At 29.5% G+C, this 20,735-nt stretch overlaps 1 protein-coding gene, 1 long non-coding RNA gene, 1 other non-coding gene and 1 pseudogene across 3 annotated transcripts; 2 read left to right on the forward strand and 2 right to left on the reverse strand.

Moving 5' to 3' along the window:
* Nucleotides 1-7,875: 7,875 nt before the first annotated feature.
* On the reverse strand, nucleotides 7,876-7,994 carry LOC132931085 (5S ribosomal RNA). Its single transcript, XR_009662333.1, has one exon. It is a non-coding gene; the product is annotated as a 5S ribosomal RNA (ribosomal RNA).
* A 3,535-nt stretch (nucleotides 7,995-11,529) lies between these two features.
* Nucleotides 11,530-11,650, reverse strand: LOC132931083 (5S ribosomal RNA; annotated as a pseudogene).
* Nucleotides 11,651-14,255: 2,605 nt separating this feature from the next.
* LOC132930824 (uncharacterized) lies at nucleotides 14,256-16,063 on the forward strand. The gene is made up of 3 exons (XR_009662284.1): nucleotides 14,256-14,508; nucleotides 15,110-15,159; nucleotides 15,480-16,063. It is a non-coding gene; the product is annotated as an uncharacterized LOC132930824 (long non-coding RNA).
* Nucleotides 16,064-16,755: 692 nt separating this feature from the next.
* Nucleotides 16,756-19,950, forward strand: LOC132930026 (general transcription factor II-I repeat domain-containing protein 2B-like). Its single transcript, XM_060995683.1, has 3 exons — nucleotides 16,756-16,885; nucleotides 18,434-19,388; nucleotides 19,599-19,950. The coding sequence occupies exons 1-3, from the start codon at nucleotides 16,756-16,758 to the stop codon at nucleotides 19,948-19,950; spliced, it is 1,437 nt and encodes a 478-aa protein (XP_060851666.1).
* The last annotated feature ends 785 nt before the right edge of the window (nucleotides 19,951-20,735 follow it).

Consider the following 20,735-nt stretch of genomic DNA (forward strand, 5'->3'; position numbering starts at 1 on the left):
CCGATTTTTGTTATTGTAATTAATTTTACAGATTTTAAATTCTTTATTTATTTAATTTTAATATAAATGAGTTGATGTGCGTCGGTAAAATCGTTTACGGTGACTGCCCTGTGTACACGATAAAAATTTTACAATGCAAATTTTATAATTTTTATTAATTAATAATATAACGGATACATACGATACATTTAAATTGTATGCATTTATTACAAGAAGTATATGTAATAGATAACAGTCATTTTACATATTCACTTGTTTGCTATTGTAACAACAAAAAAAAATTATTTAATATTAAATAATGATAATAGTATTACATTTTAAATTCGGAGCGGAGTGATAAATATGTATTGATTTTATCATGACGATGTAATGTGTTTTTTTTTTGTATGTATATAAACGTCTTAAAGAAATGCTACTATTTTTATATCTAAGGAAATTTCTGGTAGCAAATTGAATCTAGTTGTTAGTTTTAGGAAGTCAAAACTAAAAATTCTCAAAACATATAAAAATAAATCCAGAGATTTTTGCACAAAAACAGTTTTTGAAAATATTGATTTTGTTTTAATTCTAAAATAAATAGGCATAATATATGACTATTTGAAATATTTAGATCCTTTTATTTGTCTGCCTATAATGTAAATAGTATAATAAGCTCGAATTTTATTATTCAACATCAATAAATAAATATTATGTTTAGTATATTAATATAATATCATAATAATATAATCAGCCGCAGTGGTGTGCTGAACATTTTTCAGACTTGAGGAAAACCATAAAATTTGACCACTCACCACACTACCATCAGTTTTTTTGCAATTTTTTTTTTTTATTATTAAAAATTATAAATATTAATATTATGTTTTTTTTAAGGTATCTATACGATAAAATATACCATAATATTATAACAAAATAACAATCATTATAAGATTATATAACAGTATAACAGGTGCCGAGTTGCACACGACACACCTAATAACCCACCCACCCACCCACAAATGTTTTCCTTGAGGAAACTGCCTCAAAAAATGATTGCTCATCACGCCACTAGACTAGCCGAGTATTATTATTATATACCTGCAAGACAACAAATATCTATATTCTATGTGATCAGATAGCCAAATAATTGACAGTTATTATAATTTGGTAGAACTTCCTGGCATGCGGGTGTATTTAATACAATGTATGTATGTATATATGTATATTAAATTTTAATCATTTAGGTCATTTAGGATTAGAAGATTGGTGTACCATTTACAACGGGTCTTAATGCTTAGTTCAAATTTAAATAGATCTACTATACTCTATTTGTTTATGTTTATTTTTAAATCTGACATTATTGTATTATAAACTATAGTGCAATAATTTTATTTTAATGTTTATCCAAAACTTTAAAATGTTGATAATTACGACTATACACACTATGTTTGTATATATTGTATAATATTATGTCCGTACAAATCTGTATAACATGTACTGTATTATAATAGCTAAATTAGAAACGTAAACATAATATTAATATATATATTAAAAAAATTAAATTATTATTGTGATAAAAAATGTATACAATATATCATATTATATTCATATGACACACACAATAGTACCATACGCATATAATAAATAATTAAAATCACATCAATAATCAATACAAATAGTGCCGAGATAGGATACATACATAAACACATTGCGTATGATAATATACACGTCATGCTTATTATAATATTTAAAATAGACTCAATTTAATTTGTAAACTAAACTAATATATAATAATGGTAATATGTGATAACTAAAGTAACAGTAATTAAAATTCCACACATGCCGCTTGCGACAGTGCAGTGGCAACAACTATGACGACAGCGATGTGTACAGAAAGAAATTACCGGCGAACTTACATATACCCGCGAATATCAAATACACTAATGAAAGATACGTACGCATTCAAAGGCACCGGTGCATACTACATAGATATAAAAGTTATAACCCGGTTTGATGTGCGTGATCATAACGATGAGTCACTGCTGCAGATTTTGTACCTAATTAACCTAAACATTATTCGATATGCACAATTTCAAACAGAATATGATAGAAATTCATCAAATTGACCAATATCTATCAAATAATATAAAACAATAATTTATCAATAATTGTATAGATTCTATACTATTATTTTAACTGTAAGCATACCTTTGTACTTTTTCTATAATCTCCAATTTCCGTTGCTACCGTAGATGTATTTAATAAAAAAAAAAAGAACATGATATTATATCAACGATAGCATGTTATAATTATAAAATACATACGTTCACCGTTCAACTGTTGTAAATATTCTCATTTTCCCACTGTGTTTTTTTTTTTTTTTGGTTATACATCCAATTATTTAGAAAAATACTGATAATTTCTAAATTTCAATTCCTAAATACCATAATTAGATTAAATTTTCTACCAAAAACCACACTCAAATTTGAAAATTTTAACAAACCACATGATTGTAAAACCAATACATTGCTCGCTCTGCTTACAATAAAAAAATATAGTACTTATACATTATATTATATTTCAGTCTGACAAACTTTAGGTTAATATAAAGTTTAAATTTTACCTATCAGTAGTATTCGAACGTGACAAATAATATTTAAATTTGTAAATACCTACATTAAATCTATCCTAACGTATACTTATTTTAAATCAAATAAAACAATTATAATAAATTTAGTTTTATGATTTAATATAAATACACGCCCTACATTACTATGGCTGTGAGTATATATTATAATATGTCAGGACTTGATAATTTATGATGCGTGGTTTATTAATGAATCGATTCAAAATTCAAGCTGGCTGTCTAAGGACGGGCAGATTTATGCTGCCTGCAGTTATTGTTAAATTAAATCATTTTATTTCAAACTATACACTTTGAATTGGTATTATAATGTTTTCATTGTCTGATGATATTCAACTTGACTAGTGAAATTCAATTAATAAACATTCAAATATTAAAATATAATTTTATTTATTTACCGTTAATAAATAAATTGTCCTAAATAAATAATAAAAATAATTAAATAAAGTTTTAAAAAATGTTTTTATGATGATTATAGGGAAGGCGTGGGTTTCGGTATTTGACTATAGCTCGACTTATCTCGCCTTGGCATAGAATTACAATGTAATTACATTATAAATTTAAAAGCGTCGAAAAATCATTGAATTTAAAAAAAAAAAATCTATATTCGGAGTTTATAGTATAGCACCGTAATAGATTTCTTCAATATACGAAATTTGCTTGGAATTTTTCCTCGTGCTCAGAAAAATTGATGGTAAAGTTAAAAAATACCTTTTAAAATAAAATTACTGATTTGCAGATTCAATTTTCAATAAAACTTATAAATAATATTAATATGTCTTATTTCTTTAAGAAACTAAAATAATGTAATAATATAATGTAACCATATATATATATATATATAATTCGTGAATATTATAAATGAAAAAGATATACTATAGGAAAAATAAAAAACCAACAAACAAGTACAAAAATAGTCGTGTGATGGGTTAAAATAATGTTTCTCAATTAATTGTATTACATTGATAAGTCAGAAAATAGTTGAACATCGTTCACTTATACACCCAGAAGAGGTAAGAGTACTAAGAGCTGTATATAATAATAGAAACCAAAAGGCATAATGGAAAGTAAACTACTCTATAGATCACCAGGAATAATGCCTATCAAAAAAATTGCAAGTCAAAAATTAAAGATAACTAAAATGGCAAGTAACCGCTTATAGAATGAAAAAAATATACTATAGACCAATCAACGGGCAATGAGATTAAAAAAAAAACGTTTTAAATTTATAAAATAACTGCACAGATATTGCATCAGTTGCTACTTTGCAACATCGTATAGGAATTATCCGTGTTTTTTACGATTTTTATAAAATATATACAATATATGTATATATGTATATATATATTATATATTTAGCCACCATGAATCATATAAATTATATAGCATATACAATTAAGTATTTACATATCACATATGTTACATATGTGTATAGTCATAGTGTATACTTCATAAAAATGTTATAATTGAAATTGTTTAACTAGTTATGCAATATTTTGTATCAATATTACCTATATTTAGAGAATATCTATCAAAAGTATAAAAAAATTAACTAGAATAAAATGATGAAAAAAATACAATATATATAGATATCATTGCTATTATTAAAATTTGAATCCTTATTGAGAAATTCAAGTAATGAATATTTTAATAGCTTATAAAGTTATAACAGTTATAATAACTAATAAGTAATAAGCATTAATAACTAATATTAATTATTGTACATGGATTTGTTTTGTTTATATATTTGATAAAATATTTATATAACAGTTTTTCATATACTTACTCCTCGTTGTCTTATCGATGATTTTTCGTTGTGTTTAGGTATTTTTGTATTTTTGTGTGTACATAATATCGGATACATGAATCATACATAAAATACTCCGTTCGCCGATAAAATGTGATGGTAACTTCACGTGTACAACTATATGCACATCAGTTGATTCTGACGAATGGAGATTTGGGTTTTGCGATACGATGCAGTTTGAATTATACCATGGAGTTATTGCGATATTATAATATACCTAATATATAAAATATAATTAGCAAAGCACTTCAGTGATGTATTTATTTGCCTATACTCTACGCCGGACAACACAATATTTGTTCGAAGTATATAAAACAATATTATTATATTATTATGTATTATATATATAGCATATTGTGTGCTATGAACTTTAAATGTTGAAGCTATAATGACTACTTGTTAAAAGCTAATACAAATAAAAATAAAACGGAAACGGAAACAATTTGTAAAAGCATAAAACGGATTTTTAAATTAATTCAAATAATAGTCATATGTATATGTTATATGTATTATGTAAAAGCACAACAATGAAAAAACAATAATAATACTTTTACCACATTATTTTGTAAACAGTTTTCAAATGTAACCGTATTAAAGGTGCCATTTATACGCAGAAGTACTTAACTATTTTTAATATGTGCAATTAACTGTATAAGTCGTGAGACTATGTATGTAATACATAAATAATCTTGTCATCTTGATTGCCATGTTATCTTCGTTTAAGGTTTTGATAACTGCTGATTGCTAAAAAAAAAAGAGAGCAAACGGGTATCGCCATTATGTTCAATAGGTGTCGAATGGGTCACTATTATGGGTGTGTTCAATTTAAATTTAATGATATATCATTTTATACGAAAAACGATTCTGAACGTAAACGGTCTGTCAGCCTATATCACCAAGTATATTTCATGATGTTTTTTTGATATAGCTTTATCAGTCATTTTTCTTTTTTTTACTTTTAATATTACGATTTTCTGAGGTTCTGTTACTGAACGGTGTCCACTGCACATATTTCATGTTTCGTATTTTTTCTCTAGTCGTCCATGTTAGTTATTGTTATTGTCAAACCGATGTAAGTAAATATAATATTAGTTTACTTTTAAACGTATAACGGTAAGTTGGTATAATTTTTTCCAAAAATATTGTGTAGGTAAAATATTATACTAATGTACCGAGTATTAAACTATTAGTATACTAATGTATTTAATTACTATAATAATATATAAACCTACCATAGTATATCAACTTATGTAACTTAAAATTGAATAACATCTTTCTGTGAATACCGTAAGTAACAGTAAAAATAGATTCATAGTATAAATGGATAATTTCTTAGAATAAATCAAACGCATATAGTATTTATAATTCACATAATAATAAACCTAATATACGTAAATATTTTAAATTCCTACGAATAATGTTTTTAAATAATAAGAAAACAATTAACATCGTTATTTATCGTTTAAATAAGTAATTTCGTCCAAATTTGAACTTAAAATATCTATACAAATAATTTTATTTTTAATATATTCTTTAATCTAAATAGTTTTAAAATTTGTCGTTTTGAATTTGAATATAGAATATTATGGTAATTTAAGCTGTTACAAAAACATTGTTTATGGAAAATTTTATGTATCTAAGATGTACATTTTTTTAATTAGAAAAAATTAAAATGGTTCGATGAGAATTCATTATTTTACGCATTCGTGAATATCCAATTCCGTCAACATATAAACTTTAGATGTTCATCAAACATTTTTGGAATTCATTACACTCATTTTTTATAATAATTTTTGTAATCTAAACTTATATTATGAAACCTTGTTTTAAATGTTCAAACCTAATTATTACAAATTTCAATTAAAAAAATTAATTACATTTTTATAGTATTGTAGACTTTACGTCTTATACTTCATCGGACTTTTTTTGGTATTGTTAATTTTTACTCTGCAATATTAAACAAACATCTAATTTTCAATTAACCTACTATTTTCATTTTTAATTATTGTTTACAAGAAATCAATTTTATATTTCCTAATATTTATCATCGTTTTTCCTAATAATGTCTATTAAGTTTCCTAAATAAAATCTAAGATAATTTTTAGAAATTTCTTGTTTGATAATGTTGAATTCTAAATTAATAATTAATCTAACTATTAATAATTTATAATATAATATCAATTAAACTTTATTCCAATACTTTGATACCAAAGTAAAAATGTATATATATCTCGTTGGGAAATAAATAACTATGTTAAATATGACATATGCCATTATACATTAATAATTAACATCCTGAACATAATTGAGGATTTTCCTCAAATTGGCAATAGCCAATAATTGCAAATTGTAGAATCCACGCATTCAGCTACAGGTGCTATACTTTTTCAATGCGTGTCAAGCTGCCTGTATCACCAACAATCTCATAATACTCGGTTAGCTTAACGTCTGTTGTCAGGTTGTCAAACAATTTTTTATAGCACAGTCACTTTGCTGATCCTGGTAACATTTTCCAAAATTTCAGCTTATTCCGTAGTTCTACGATAAGCCATTTTACACATAAAGACGAAATAATTAGGTATTACGCGTTTTGTAAACATACTGACATTCAATACGCAATATTATAATTTTTCTGACAAAAACGGTTCATTGCAATAATTAATAATATGCATAATAATAGCATGGACACAAAACATCATTAAGAAAAACACACAACTCGTGTGGGTTTTATCTACCGAGTCATTTGTCTTTGTCAACTGAAATTTGAAAACAACGAAAAAACTCACAATAACTGGTCAGCGATCGCGGAGACACGGCTTTAACAGACCGCAAAGGCAACTTAACAACTGGCTTTAGAGAAGTATAGACAGTATAGTACCAACTGGATGCAACCTGCAAAGACATAGCGGAAAACACTAACACGCCTAATAATAACCCCAAAGGCTCCTAGTCCCGCCAATTAATGGGTATCTACTCGGTTACTCCTCATAACAGTCAGATATTTCTATTCCTACGGCTTGTCGGAACTTGCAGATTGCCTGCAAACAATTATAAATATATATAAATTATTATTTTCATCATTGTAAACGAAACGGAACAGTATACTGTTCAATTTTTCAACGAACGATGTTGTTGTGGTCGCATGTTATACAAATCACGGTCCGGGCAAATTCATCATGACGATTTCAGCACTACTGTGCGTAAGAATATATACATACTTACATATAAATAATAGGTAGATATATTATATATAATATATGAACTTAAAATGAGTTCGTTGTGGGCTTGTGGCTTAACGGGTTAGGTAAAAATATTTTTATATTATGTAATTTAAAAATGGTAAAAAAATAACATGATAACAACAAAAATGTCTTTACATTTTTTAAGTTAAAATTGAAAATAAATATTGGGTATATTATCTGGGTATTATCAACAAAAAAAGAGGAGGAGCCAACGGCACGTAGTGTTCCCAAGCGGTCACCCATCCAAGTACTAACTACGCCCGACGTTGCTTAACTTCAGTGATCGGACGAGAACTGGTGTATTCAACGTGGTATGGTCGTTGGCGTTATATAGTTAGAAAATAATAGTAATTAAATTTCGTTTCTGCGGTATCTAAATAAAAACGTATCGATAATTATAATATAATATCACAGAGATAAAAGATAGATAAACACGTTAAACCAGAGGTCGGAAACCTGCGACTTGATCCACACGCAAAAATAATTATTTTATTATATAAAAAATATATATTAATATTATACATTATATTTTTGTGTACCAAACTTTCCAAAAGCATGCAAAGCCAATTCTCCAATTTATCTAAGTATATAACCATATAACTACATTATATCATTCAATAACTGTATTATTTATTATTATAGTTAATAGCTAAAATACTTGAATAAGTTTTGTGTTAAAAATATTTGTATGCTTTTACATGAATAAATAATATTTCATGTATAAATTCGTTTATTTAAAATCAAAAATTATTTATACATAAGCAAATACTAAAATATTGAAACAAAATTTTTTTGTGGCTCTTTAAAAACTGAAAAATTATGTAAATTGTAACTTTTGGCTCTGCTGTCTCAAAAGGTTGCCGAAATGCCGATCCCTGCGATAAACACTTCGATCTCACATCGCCGGCGCGACACTATATAATATAGTTTATATAAGTATCTATGACACTGATCTATAGTATGAATAGTATGATAATATATCGTCACGTGAACTTTTCGGCCGCGCATGGTAAAGAAATAACAACAAGATACCTAATTATGCATGTTCGGTGTCGTATTATAAATTACTATCATGACGTATGCGACACACCGCTTGGGGCTCGTCGCATATTTGGACGCAAGATACGAAGCGGATGGTACGGCGGGGATAGTGTTAACAGAGCACGACGGATGATAGCGGATAATTTTTATATTTTTAAGATTTTTTAGAATTTTAATTTAAAAAAAATATCGTGACTATGTAATTTTCGATATTTTACTTTCTTGATTTTTAATCAAGTAAGTACCTATAGTAATTGAATTTGAAATGAAAAAAGTCTGAATTTTCAAAACTTTAAGAATTTTTGTTTAATAGGAAAATGATAAATGTAACTCAGTTGTAATGAGATTACAAAAAAATTATGAATTCGGTATTAATGATTGAATAATTTAATACATGGTTCTCAATGAGTTGTTCATTTACCTATAAAAAACGCTTGCCAAGTCAGAGATCAGCATGACGGTATGTAAACTTTCTTGATTTTCAATTTTTAGAAATTTATTAATTGTATGCAATATGTTTATATGTATGTATAATGTATTTTATTTTAATTTTAATTTAGTGAGATAGATCTCTGAAATTAGAGAACAGATTTTGTTATTTGGGGTTTTGTTAGATTCACATTGTCTAGTAGAAGTGCTGTGAATATTTTCAGAACTTTATCAATCGTTAACTCATTACAAATCTATAAAGCTGAAAAACATCAAAAAAACACCTAATAAAATAATGTGTTTTAATTTTTTTTTAAGCTCTGTAATGAATTAACTTTAAATTCATAAATTTTTTCTGCATTATTGATAGATAACTATAGTCTATGATAACTCAAAAAGAGTAAATATTTTTGAAATTATAACGTGTTTAGAAAATGATAACAAATAATAGAAACATTTGGTGAAAACATTAAACTAATACGCAGAAAACATTTACAAATAAATATAATGCAAATAACAAGAAGCATAATATTATTATCTAAGCTTCTTGTGGCTCGACAATCATAATAAAAACAAAAAACACAAACCAATAACCAATATATACAACAATATTATAATAAAGTCATATAGATAAAACATAAACATGCAGATACACACAAACAAAGATAGCGCACAGTCTGATATTATTGTTACCGGTATTTTAGATTTTTCTTGATTTCAATAATTCCTTTGATAAAAATAAATATAATTATTATTTATTACATTTACTTCAGTCACTTACTACTCGCTTCTTGCTATAAAATAATTATATGTTATTCGGAAATTTATACGATTTAAATCTAAACTACTCAAAATACACATAATAACTCCGCTTCTGAAAGCGTATACTTTTTTGAAAATGTTCAGATGCAGATTGCAATTTAATTACTACGCAGCTATCAAATAAATTTGGGATTACAAAGTGATGCCGTACGGGTGCGCTGCCGAAGTTGATTTAAAAATTATTGTTTTTAGTTGGAATACACCTAATATAGTATTATATTATGCATATTGCCAGAGTGTGTGGGTCGAACCTCGAGATACTTCAACGACCATTTATGTACAAATCTGTAATTTCCGATGAGAAAAATATATAATATATATTATATATATCACGTCAGCTAGCGGTATACCCGCGGATCACGACGTAAAAAACGACAGCGGTACGGAAATTATAGAGATACGCGGCTGAACAACGTGGTGGCCCCTGTAATGACGTATTGATAGCGAAGAAGACTGTATGAGGTAGCTGACCGCGGAATGTAAATGTCAGCAATGTCGACCCAGCTCTTCTGGGTACGGTGTCGATAAGCGACATCGTCTGCGACCGGATACCATAGAGTAATACTACTGCGACAGGCCGATAATTTATTATTATAAAGTATCAGCAGTACTTGTCAGCGGTCGCCGGTCAGATGTCTACTTCGTGTACACCGCTGCTGGTAACTATACGTATACTGATTTGGGATTCCGCATTTCCGTGTATCATTTATTCGTCACCGTCGATACCGCGCACCACATCACGCGTTATACCGGCTCGCTTTCAGTCACGGCCGTAACACACCGATTAATCGCGTTTGTAACATTCTTCCATCACCTGGGCCATCCGCAAGAATGTATGTCGAAGTGACTATTGAGTATTAGCAACAAATATTTATGATTATAGTACAAATAAATGCGTACAAACAATTATACGATGTGCATTTTAAATATTATAATTTCTATTTATCGCTATATTATATAGCCATCATATCCGAATACTTGTATGTCTCAGCGCAGAATCAATTCAGGCAGGTGCATACTACTCGAATCCGAAATTATTATAGTGGCGACTATATAAGACAAAAAAAAATTGACTCTTTTACGTTATTATAGGTATATGCGTATATTGATTCAGCAACACAGTTAAATCGTCGATGTAAAGTTTCGAAATTCTAAACTTACTCCTTCATGCATAAAATATAATTGTTTCAAAAAATCCAGTTTTTCGATGATTTTCGTACTAAAATCTTAAATTATTGAAATTTTTATTATTTTCAAAGATTAAGCGATGGGTCTTTAATCATTCTATTCTATTTGCACAAGTTAAACAAATGCTCTAAACTCTTGAAAAGACAAAAAATTAATTATTTTTTTTGAAAAAACAGTCAGTGTTCCCATTATAAAACAAAAATAAAGTGTGACTTTCTTTATGATAATATATCTTGTGGGTTAGGTTAGATAAAATTATTTCTATATTATATAATTTAAAAATTGTGAAAAAAGCAACTCGACAATGACAACAATTATTATATATTTTTAATTTAAAATTGGAAATAAATATTGAATTTTATCAACAAAAAGAAAAAGAGCGCCAACGGCACGTAATGTTCCCAAGCGGTCACCCCATCTAAGTACTAAACTATGCCCAACGTTGCTTAACTTCAGTGATCAGACGAGAACTGGTGTATTCAACGTGGTATGGTCGTTGGCAAAGGGTAGGCAGAAAATATTAATTAATAAATATCGTAATCAAAAGAATATTCAAATTTAAATACATTGTAATATAATGCCTTACTGCTCTTATTAATGTCTAATAATAAATTATAAATTAATCGATTCGTGTCAAGTATAATATAATATCATACTTATGTAAATATATAACAACGATAATATAGTGTTTAGAAAAATAAACTGGCCCAAAATTGCACAATGCTGGCCAATTTCAATGATGATGACTGCAGATAATGATGAATGCCCACTGTTGGGTAACGTTTGAATTTTTACTATATGTAAGTATATGACTAAAACAATTAAAATATTTATTAAAATTTCTGATAAAATATTTTAAATATAAGTAAACACCGTGAGGGGGCTAGAAAAGTTTTTGTAGTGGCTGTAATCCCGATAGCTCCATCTGCATACTACGGCACTACGCCCATGCTTGTGGTACAACCAATATTGAATAAGAATCAAGAAAAAAGGCCCATAATTATAAATATGATACATACATAATAAATAAAATATATTCAATTGGAAACACTGATGGTACGTACACCAATACTGGTAGGTACGCGGTACACACAAACAAATATAATATACGCACTATCTTCCAATCAAATCTGTTATCTGTAGCATAGTATGAATAAATTATTTGCAACAAATATAGTACATATACATATATAATTTAAACATGCGGATTTAATGGATTTATACCCGTCTTTAATACTCTAGAACAAACAAGCTGTTTATTCTGTCTGTATCCGGTCGTCACCTATGTCGTTCACTTGCACCGTAACCAGAAATAATTTCAAGCAATTATTACTCAGTTGAGTCGGTCAGCAATACATCCGACATTATAATAATATTAATAATAACTAATGAACAAAAATGCAAAATTGTGTCTTGATCTTGTAGTTTTGGTCTTAGTCTTGCTGCAAGACCAAAACAAGACTTTGCAGACCTGCAATTTTTTTTTAAACACATTTATCGTAGGTAGTACTAGTGTAGGTTATTAAATTAAATAATTTATTAGAAATATAATAAAAATGTAATATTAAATTTTATGAACGTACGACGCGACGTTCGGGGAAATAACGAATTATTGAATTATTGAAAACAAGATAATAAATATAATTGGATATAATTATTATAATTTTAATATTCACTATGAAGTGGTTTTAAATGCCATTTACAGAAACTTAATGGAATTATTAAACTGCCGAATATGACACAAATGTTTATGTGCACCAAAACATGTTATAATAATATCAGTCACCGATAACGGCGATATTAAATACATATCTCCGTTGAATACAGTTTACTAATAACAGGATTTAATAAGTCGCTGTTACCGTCATCCGCGGCGTCATCGACAGCGGAAACGCTTTCTTACATACGTCAGTATCGCTATATAAGACACTCAGTGCTTGATTTGGAAAAAAACTAGAAGGGGGACTCAGTGGATGTTGGATGAACGAGCGTTCCACACAAAATTCAATATCACATTACTGTGCGGAGCAAAGCCCCCCCACATCACCTTCAGCCACCCATAATCCCCAAAAATCATTACATTTATTATATAAAAATATTTTAAAATAAAGAAACACTTATTTATTTATTACACATCATCCAATGACATTTTAATTTAAATTACGATTTATAAAGATATATAACATGTTATTATAATAACTCTATCAATACACCAACAAAAAACTTAGGTATCATGTATTATTACCTATATATATATATTATATACACCAATACACCCATGTATACAGGCATACAGTATTGTGTGACACAAACGTCGTCGAGAAACGATTTTATGGTTGAATATATAAGTATGACGTAAAAGTTTAGCTACCGAGAACAACAAAAATAATATAAATATATAATGCAATTTATTGAATAACAAAAAAAAACAGTATTGTACATCGCCAAATGGGCTTCGAATCAAACGTATATTATATACGTGTACATTAAAGCAATAACAATAGAATAAATATCACGTACATCGATCGGCGTCCGTGATCCTATGTGCGAAAATAAAAAGAATGAAGAAAAACGTCCGGGGGACTGTTGTCGGCGGTCGTACGGCGAAAAAATTGTTTATACGCACGGTTTTCAAAAGACGTAAACTAGGTACGCGAATACGAAAAGAACGTGTTGGAAAAAACTCTGGAAAAGTCTTAAAATCCTGTGAAAAGTTTGTACATAAAAAATAATTGTTTAATATTTTAACTTTTAATTTTTTGTCCGAGAAGGGGGATTTTTCCGTTCGGTATGGGGGAAATGCACGGATAAGGTTCTAGATTCTTCTTTTCCTTTTTATTATTATCATTTTTATTATTCTTATTCCTAATCGTATTATTATTATTAATATTACTATTTTTATTATTATTATAATTATTTTATTCTCAAAATAACTTTATTTAAATTATGCGTTTATCGGCTATTGCACTATTGGGGTTTCCACGGTCTCTTGTTATCTGCCACAGAACACCGGACCGGTCCTGTGTTATCGCTAATGAACCGGGTATAAAAGGCCCTGTGAAACGACCAGCATTGACATTCACTGTCTTTCCTCCGTCGTAGCAAGACCCACCCGGGCAGACTTGCGCGATTAAGGAAAGCATCTGATGTCTATATTTTTTGTCTGAGATATTTTGATTTTAAGCATATTTTATGTTGCCTGCACATTATATCGCTTTTACTCAAATTATTAAATAGTGATTTTATTCATACCTATTCGTAGCTCAAACTCTGGTATGCACAAACAAAATTCGACCTTGGCTTTGTTCCGTGGCTTATATAAGTCTGGCACAGTTCGGGCACAAGACTGCCAGTGTTTGGTGAGTTGCGGTTGCGGGAACACTGATCGTCACGTCTGTATTAAATATTTGTGTATTTTATTTTTTTTATATATTCCCTTATTAAGCGATAAACAGTCATTTGTAGGAATACATTATTCGTGAGTGTTCAAGTAAGTTTCTCAAACAGAACGTATATTCGTAAAAACCCCGTTTCCCTGTGCGTTATCGACATTGTCGACACGCGCAGAGCTACGGCAGGTTACGTTCCGCAGAAATGACGATTCGCACGTACGTCGGATCTAGTGAGCAGATGGCACAGTTCCAGTGACTCTTAAGAGTTCCGCGTTACGGGTGTATCGCTCTCGTTTGAGCTGCCCGTCTCGTGTGCTACTGTAATGATCTGACAATGCGTGCGATTCGATTCTGATCCGATTATTCGGTGGCTGCGATGTCGTCGAATGACATACGAATCTGTTCGAAACATTGTACACATTACAAAAACGTTAATTTTTTTGAGTGATTGTAATTTATAATGATTCTTTATTATATATTATTTTTTTATTTTGTAATACATTTATCTACGTTAATATAGTTAGATTTGTTATTTATAAGCACCTAATTATGATTACTTTTTTTATAGATTTCCTATGAACAATCAGCAACTCAACTATGGCCAATCGCTGTTACAAAGTAAATAGTAAAATTTTTTGAAAAACCACTCATGGATTTGACATCTCTTTCGACGGTTTCTTGTTATCTGTTACAAAACAAGAGACCGGTCTTATGTAATCACTAATGAACAGGGTATAAAAGGCCCTGCAAAAGACTAGCATTCACAGTCACTGTCTTTCCTCCGTCGTAGCAAGACCCACCCCGGGCAGACTTGCGCGACTAGGAAAGGCATCTGATGTCTTTATTTTTTGACTTTTAGCATATTATGTTACCTGCACATTATACTGCCTTTACTCGCATTATTAAATAGTGATTATATTCATATCTATTATTCGCAGCTCTAACATTTCCTAAGCTCAAGTTCTGGTATGCACAAACAGGATTCGACCTCGGCCTTGTTCCGCGGCATATATAAGTCTGACACCTTTCGAGCAGTGTTTGGTATATTGCGTTTGCGCGAACACTGATCGTTACATCTGTATTAAATATTTGCGTTAGTACATATTTCTCATTTTTCATATTTCATTTTTTTTTTTTGTTCCCTTATTATGCCATAAACAATCACTCGTAGAAATACGTTATTCGTAAGTGTTCAAGTATGTTTTCCAAACAGAACGTATATTCGTAAAAACCCCGTTTCCCTGTGCGTATTGTCATTGACGACACGCGCAGGGCTACGGCTGGTTACGTTCCGCAGAAATGACGATTCGCGCGTACGTCAGATCTAGTGAGCAAATGGCACAGTTCCAGTGACTCTTAAGAGTTCCGCGTTACGGGTGTATCGCTCTCGTTTGAGCTGCCCGTCTCGTGTGCCGCTGTAATGATCTGACAACGCGTGCGATTCGATTCTGATCCGATTATTCGGTGGCTGCGACGTCGTTGAATGACATACGAATCTGTTCGAAACGTTGTACACATTACGAAAACGTTAATTTATTTTTTTTGGTAGTGTTTGTAAAATTGTAACGTATAAAATTGTCTATTATACAAGATCTTTTATAGTAATTCATATATCCAGGTTCATTTAGTTAAGTTTATTATTTATAAACACTTATAGTTATGAATATATTTTTTTTTTTTTAGATTTCCTATAAAAAATTAGCAATTAACTCAACTGCAGCCAATCGATGTTAAAAGCGAATTAGTGTAAAATTTGTTGAAAAAACACTCATAGATTTGACATATTGACATCTTCTTCTTGTATATATTATTTTAATAAAAGTGTAAATTAATTACGTTCACAATATCTAGGATCGCAGCGGTCGCATAGAAAAAAACTCTAGGTGTAGTCGCCGCAGCCTAACGATTGATTATATTACTTACCCATTATTATTAACCAATTTTTTTTTTTCATAGTCGATACAAATATACAAATATTATGGCTCTAATAGGTTATAGATTATAGGTATATTTTTCATCAGAAAAAACTGATGATTTACAAATTTACTACATAAAATGTTGCGTTTCCAGCGTTCCGTTTAAATAAATAGAAGGGGTACGCTAAATTAAAAAATAAAAAAGAAGGCCGACTCCGTCCCTCCACGTCCTCACACAATAATTCAAGCACTGAAGATACTATAAATCATAAATGGTACTACGAATGGCATTTCTATAATGCCCTATCAACACTATCATTATGCTACCGTAGTTCGTTACGCCGGTAACGCTGGCCACCGCGTTGTGCTCGCACATCACACTGATGTGTCGCATTTGTCGCAAGAGTGTTGTGGATCTGTATCTGCAAGTGTCCGGGAACGAACTAGACACTAGTTGACTTTTCACCCGAAACTGGTCGTTGCTCTTTCGTGTAACTCAACAGCTGCTACAACTATAGTCCAACTCCTTCAAAAAATATACACGACGATAATTGGACGTACTTTTGTTATAGTACATTATTGCATAGTATAATATTATGTTGGAAAATGGCAATGGTCACACATCCGATATCCCGCCTAAAGATACTCGATTGCGGACAATACACTAGGTACGATATTATGTTACCTGTCAACTGTTGACTCGTTTGTATACTGTAACTATTAAAACCCATTCCCAATTATTAGGCTAATGATGTAAAACTTGAAATAACTAATGCAAGTTAATGATACGAACATACGTTTATCTTAGACATTTCGATGAGATGCACGTATTAATTTTTACTCAAGAAATTTTTTAATTGTGATGAATTCCAGATAAGTTTCTTTACCTTTAGTTTTTAATGTTTTATGGCCATTATGCTGGTAAGCAGTCATTTTGAACTGTTTATTGTTAAAACTGCAGAAACGCGGACACTTGGGGAGACGCCGGGACGGTCAGATAAAATTTTAAGTTTAAAAATACGGACACTTTATTGTACTATTATATACATAATTATTGCACGTCGACCTGTCTTATTATGTCAATAAAATTACGAAAATCCAAATATTTAATACCTCGGGCCACTAAAGATCACTTTTTTCAAAAAAAAACTCGTATGTAAGTTTTCGCAGTGAAGAATTTATTTTTCAACTAACTCCGAAACTTTACACGCATTGTTAGATGCGTTGCCAAAACAGTTTACGAACAAAAACGCAAAATTTTCAATATTTTTTTTATTTGATTGGCCTTCGTCACTTTTTGACGATTTTGCCGTAAAAATATAGTTTTACGTCTTTTTAATTGTGTAGATCAGGGGTCTCCAAACTACGGCCCGCGGGCCGGATACGGCCCGCGAACAAGTTTTAAACGGCCCGCAGCACCCATAAGACGGTAAATAAAATATAGATATCTAAATATATATTGTGTAATTTAAAAAGTCGTTATCGCGGGCACGTATCATAATTTATGACGACAGACATTGCAATTTCCTTATATTTTTAGTTTTAACGTCGATAACGGAGAGATTAGCCACATAGACGAGCGGTACGACGAAATCATTTCATAACGTTTGTACAGTTACATGTCTAAGTTTGCAGTGCCTTTATTATAAATATTATTCTTTACCTATTAATTCACCAATTCAACATGTCAGGAAGAGGATTGAAAAGGAAAATAGATTCAGAATGTCGTGTTTTCAATGAAAAGTGGTCGTTGGATTATTTCGTAATTTATTCAGGTGACAAAATAATTTGTTTAATATGCAAAGAAAGTATTTCTGTACTTAAGGAGTACAATATTCGAAGGCATTATGAAACGAAACATAAGACAACTTTTTCAAAATTTACTGAGAAATTACGGTTAGATAAATTGCAGTCACTTCAAAATAATTTTTCATCACAACAATTATTATTTAAAAAACAAAAAAATATTAATGAAGCTGCTACAAAGGCTAGTTTTCGTATTTCACATCTATTGGCAAAAAGAGGAAAAGCGTTTTCTGATGGTAGTTTAATAAAAGAATGTATAATTCAAGCAGTTGAAGAAATTTGTCCAGAAAGAATTGATACTTTTAAAAATATTAGCCTTTCTGCTAACACAGTTGCCCGTAGAATTGACGATATTAGTAATAATTTAAATTCCCAGGTTAGTAATAAGACTCAAGAATTCATTTCGTTTAGTATAGCACTTGACGAATCAACAGATGTATGTGATACGTCACAGTTACTTTTATTTATTCGAGGTGTTAATAAAGATTTAGAAATTTCAAATGAACTACTTTCTGTACATAGCATGCATGGAACTACGACAGGTATCGACATATTTAAAGTTATTGAAAAATCATTTTTAGAATATAATTTGAAGTGGGAAAATTTGAAATGTATCACTACTGATGGCGGAAGAAATATGTGTGGCACAAAAAAAGGTTTAATTGGACAGATATTTACGAATTGTGAAAAAGAAGGTTTTCAACCAATGACTTTGCATTGTATTATACATCAGCAGGCATTATGCGGAAAAACTTTAGACTTGTCTTGTGTTATGGATCCAATAATATCAACAGTAAATTTTATTCGCTCGAGCGCACTTAGGCATCGTCAGTTTCAAGATTTTTTGAAAGAAATAGAAACGGAGTACCCAGATATACCGTATTTTACCGCAGTTCGATGGCTTAGTCGCGGAAAAGTCCTATCGCGATTTTTTGAACTAAGAAATGAAATTGAAATATTTCTAATTGATAAGAATCGACCATTGCCTTTACTTACAGATAGTGAATGGGTTTGGAAATTAGCTTTTTTAGTGGATATCACAAAATATATGAACGACTTCAACCTAAAATTACAAGGTAAAGATGTTCTAATTTGCGATGTTTACACATTAGTAAAAGCATTTAGGCAAAAACTTATTTTATTTGAAACGCAAATTTCAAAAAATTGTTTTATTCATTTTTCTACTTGTGATAAATATAACAAAGAATCAAGAACACAATTTCCAGTCGACTTCGCTCAAAAAATAATTTCTGAACTTAAAATCCAATTTAAACAACGTTTTTCTGACCTTGACGTAAAATCGGAAGAAATAAATATTTTTCAAAATCCGTTTAGTTGTGATATTGAGAAGTTACCTCCTACCCTTCAAATGGAAATGATTGATTTACAGAGTAATGATGCACTGAAAATCAAACATCGTGAAGAGACTTTAGTTGATTTTTATAAATTTCTCCCAGATATACAGTATCCAAATTTAAAAAAATTTGCAATTGAATATATATCTGTATTTGCTACGACTTATTTGTGCGAGCAAACTTTTTCTAAAATGAAATACATCAAATCGAAATATAGATCGGCCATGACTGACAAACACTTGGAGTCAATTTTGAAAATTGGAACTAGCAACATACAACCTCAATTCGATCGAATATTAGCAGAAAAACATCAATTTCATACTTCTCATTAAAAAAAAAAAATTATTAAAATTACAATGTAATCATTTAAATTTATACCAATTATATTTAAGTATATTGTAGACAATATTTTATAAAAAGATTTAAAGTTAACTTATATTTGTATACCTATATTTTGATAAAATTAAAAATTATATGTGTTAATAAACTTTTGGCCCGCTAAGAGCATTTGATATTTTTTGTGGCCCTTCAATAAAAAAGTTTGGAGACCCCTGGTGTAGATCGTACAGGAAGCTTCCGCAAATATACTAGTGTGTATGAACATACGAATATTGTAGTATATATTATAATGTCTATACTCTATAGTTATATAATTAAGTAATAAGTTGGTATATCGTATATATAATGTAAAAATTAAATATAAAATAAAAAGTAAATTACATTTACAAATAACGTTATAAAATATAATTTAATAGTATATTAACTACATGTCCAAATACTCAAAATGATCAGTTTTTCATTAGATTTTAAAAACCCTAACAAAAATACTTATTTTGTATAATTATTATTTTTATTTGAAATTAACAATCTGTACTTAATAGCACAATAAGAAAATGTGATACAAGAAAAAAAAATATACAAGGTATCAAAGCATATTAATTATTAATAAAGATAGTTTACTATAAATTATATAATATAATACATGTTATGTTTGAGGAAAGCAGCTACTTGTTATAGTGATACTTTCATTTGGACTTTGGTAGTAGTAGTATGTATTATATAATACCTATAAAGATATACTTACTAGTACTATATGTATTTAATATATTATATTTTT

The sequence above is a fragment of the Rhopalosiphum padi genome, chromosome 4 (assembly GCF_020882245.1).
Source record: "Rhopalosiphum padi isolate XX-2018 chromosome 4, ASM2088224v1, whole genome shotgun sequence".
Lineage (NCBI taxonomy): Eukaryota > Metazoa > Arthropoda > Insecta > Hemiptera > Aphididae > Rhopalosiphum > Rhopalosiphum padi.

Coding starts and splice junctions, on each gene's coding strand:
- LOC132930026 (XM_060995683.1), top strand. CDS start 16,756: ATGCCCTATCAACACTATCATTATGCTACCGTAGTTCGTTACGCCGGT. Junction 16,886..18,433: donor TTGTGGATCTGTATCTGCAA/GTGTCCGGGAAC, acceptor ATATTAATGAAG/CTGCTACAAAGGCTAGTTTT. Junction 19,389..19,598: donor ACATTAGTAAAAGCATTTAG/GCAAAAACTTAT, acceptor AAATCCGTTTAG/TTGTGATATTGAGAAGTTAC.